Source organism: Fopius arisanus, unplaced genomic scaffold, assembly GCF_000806365.1.
Source record: "Fopius arisanus strain USDA-PBARC FA_bdor unplaced genomic scaffold, ASM80636v1 scaffold00017, whole genome shotgun sequence".
Lineage (NCBI taxonomy): Eukaryota > Metazoa > Arthropoda > Insecta > Hymenoptera > Braconidae > Fopius > Fopius arisanus.
In genome coordinates, this window is record NW_011887756.1 from 1,110,138 (window position 1) to 1,112,308 (window position 2,171).

Sequence of the window (2,171 nt, forward strand, 5' to 3'; positions counted from 1 at the left end):
AATTAGTATAAAAAATAATCAGAATTTGCTATGTTTATGGTTCATTCCCCAAAATATTAACAGGAATTCCTCCTCAAAATTTTATATTTTATATCTGCGTTTCTAGACATTTGGCTACAGAAAAAAATTCTTGATTGAGATAAATTTTCTATTTCAATTACTGGTCTGGTAATTACTAGCCTTAAACGATTTTAATCCAAAATTCATCAATGGATCGAAAAACGTTCGAATATATCAACCAAAAATCGTCACCTATTCTGTTTCCTCCTATATACTTTGCATCGTTAAAATACGTAACAGTTATTTAATTATTTTTATTCTGCACTTTCTCTTCAAAAATATTTATACTACAAACAAAATTTGGCGTTGAAATCGTTTAATTACACAGTAACTTTTACTCCAGTAATTAAAATGTGAGATCTCCCAATTAAAAAAATAATTAAAAAAAAATGTCAAAAATGTTTATTAATTTAATTAAAATTCTCTCGATATCTGTTAAAATGAGAGCCTCAAAATCAACTTCAGATTAACCAGAGTTTAATTATTTCTTTCAGATCACGTCACCTTAGGATAAAAGGTATGAACAAAAACTTGGTAATCAGGATCATTAGCCCGACCCGCATGATGCCTAAGTACCAATACCAATTGCTTAATTGGTCTGGGTGGTCCCTGCTGGCCATTCGAAAACTCTGCAGCTTGTGGCAGAGATCCACTCAATTCACTAGGACTTATATGCACAGCCTGACTCTCAGATCCTTGATTAAGAGACCCCATAGCTCTTTGAGCTACTCGTGTAGACAGGGCCATATGCCCAACATCATCTTGATCATGTCTGGAGAGAAACCCAGTCTTCCATCCATTTCTCGAGTAATTTTCCGCACTTTCTGTTTGTCCAGTGGCGCCTGGATACGAAGCATGTCCTCGAGGATGCCCCTGCTGATGCCCAGGGTGACATCTCCCCGATTGAGAATCATCGATGACCCTTCTAGCATCTTCTGTCGATCTTCCTGAATAAGAAGCTCCACCGATTAACACGATAAGTCCCTCACACTCCTCCCGCTCCAGCATCACCTGAATCCTCCTGGCAAGACTTCTCATGTGCTTTCGCATCTCTCTGATTGTCTCTTTACGCAGGTCGGAGGGTTTTCGTGATGTTTGAGCGCAGACGACGTTGAAAAGACAATTATTAAGAACCGCTGGAATTCCTTCTGGATCACAATTCTCCAGAAGGGTCCAGTGACCGGTAGCCATTCCTGGTCTGGCTGAATGGAATTGGATGTTTACAGGGGGACCTTTCATATCTCTTCCAGCACGATGACGAAGGGACATGGATGATGAAAAAGCCAGGATCGGACGACCAACCACTCTTGCTAATGAACTTAAGTGAGGAGTTCCTGCTGGACCCTGAGCTTCGGTATCTTGGATCAATTGTTCTGCAACAGTGAGATGAGATGATTCCACTTCTTGTACGTCATTTTCAGAGTTGCATGATGGAATTGAATCGTTCGACACTGGACTCGCTGGCTCTGACTTCTTACGTTTGAATAAACGAGAGAGATACGTTTTTTTTCCATCGGACGATGATGCAGATGATGACGTCGAGTCTCTCCTGGTGCTGAATAAATTGGAGAAGAAGTATTTTGATTGTCCTGGTGAAGATTCACTTTGGATTTCTGAGTGTTCATGGTGTGAGGTGGCACTTTCGATGGCTGATAGAGCTTCTGATGATTTTTTAACTTCCTCGAGGGGATTTATCTTTTGGGAACAACTCAGACTATCATCTCCTGTATTCTCGATTTCCGTCAGGAAGTCGTCGTCCTCTTCGATTAGCAATTTTTGTTCTCCTGGGTCTGTTACGAATGACTCGACGAATTCTATAGTGTCTTCATCTGGACTTTCAAATTCTGATAATTCCGATAATTCCAGGAGATGTTCCAGACTGTTCTCGTCACCGGTTGATGAGATGTATCGTAGACTGTTCAGACCACGATTAATGCGTTCAATCGTCTCGAATTCTAATCGATCATATTCTTCATCTCTATCATCTGTCAGTTCACAGGTTCCACTTGGATTTTTATCCTCCATCTTAAATTATTGACAACAGCAAACAAATACAAGAGATGATTTCAGTTTTTATTGGGATTTTAGAAAAATGGGAGAGATATTAATTT

The 2,171-nt window shown here is 39.7% G+C and overlaps 2 protein-coding genes across 2 annotated transcripts in view; one reads left to right on the forward strand and one right to left on the reverse strand.

Moving 5' to 3' along the window:
- Positions 1-172, forward strand: part of LOC105263938 (hemocyte protein-glutamine gamma-glutamyltransferase) — a gene marked incomplete in the record, with an annotated part of 10,084 nt that extends 9,912 nt beyond the window's left edge. Inside the window, 1 exon segment of the mRNA XM_011300470.1 lies at positions 107-172. Within this exon segment, the coding sequence (XP_011298772.1) occupies positions 107-172 (66 nt within the window).
- On the reverse strand, positions 7-2,116 carry LOC105263919 (uncharacterized). The gene has a single exon (XM_011300441.1). It carries the CDS (start codon positions 2,083-2,085, stop codon positions 556-558), a length of 1,530 nt encoding a protein of 509 aa, XP_011298743.1. The 5' UTR covers positions 2,086-2,116; the 3' UTR covers positions 7-555.
- Positions 2,117-2,171: the final 55 nt, after the last annotated feature.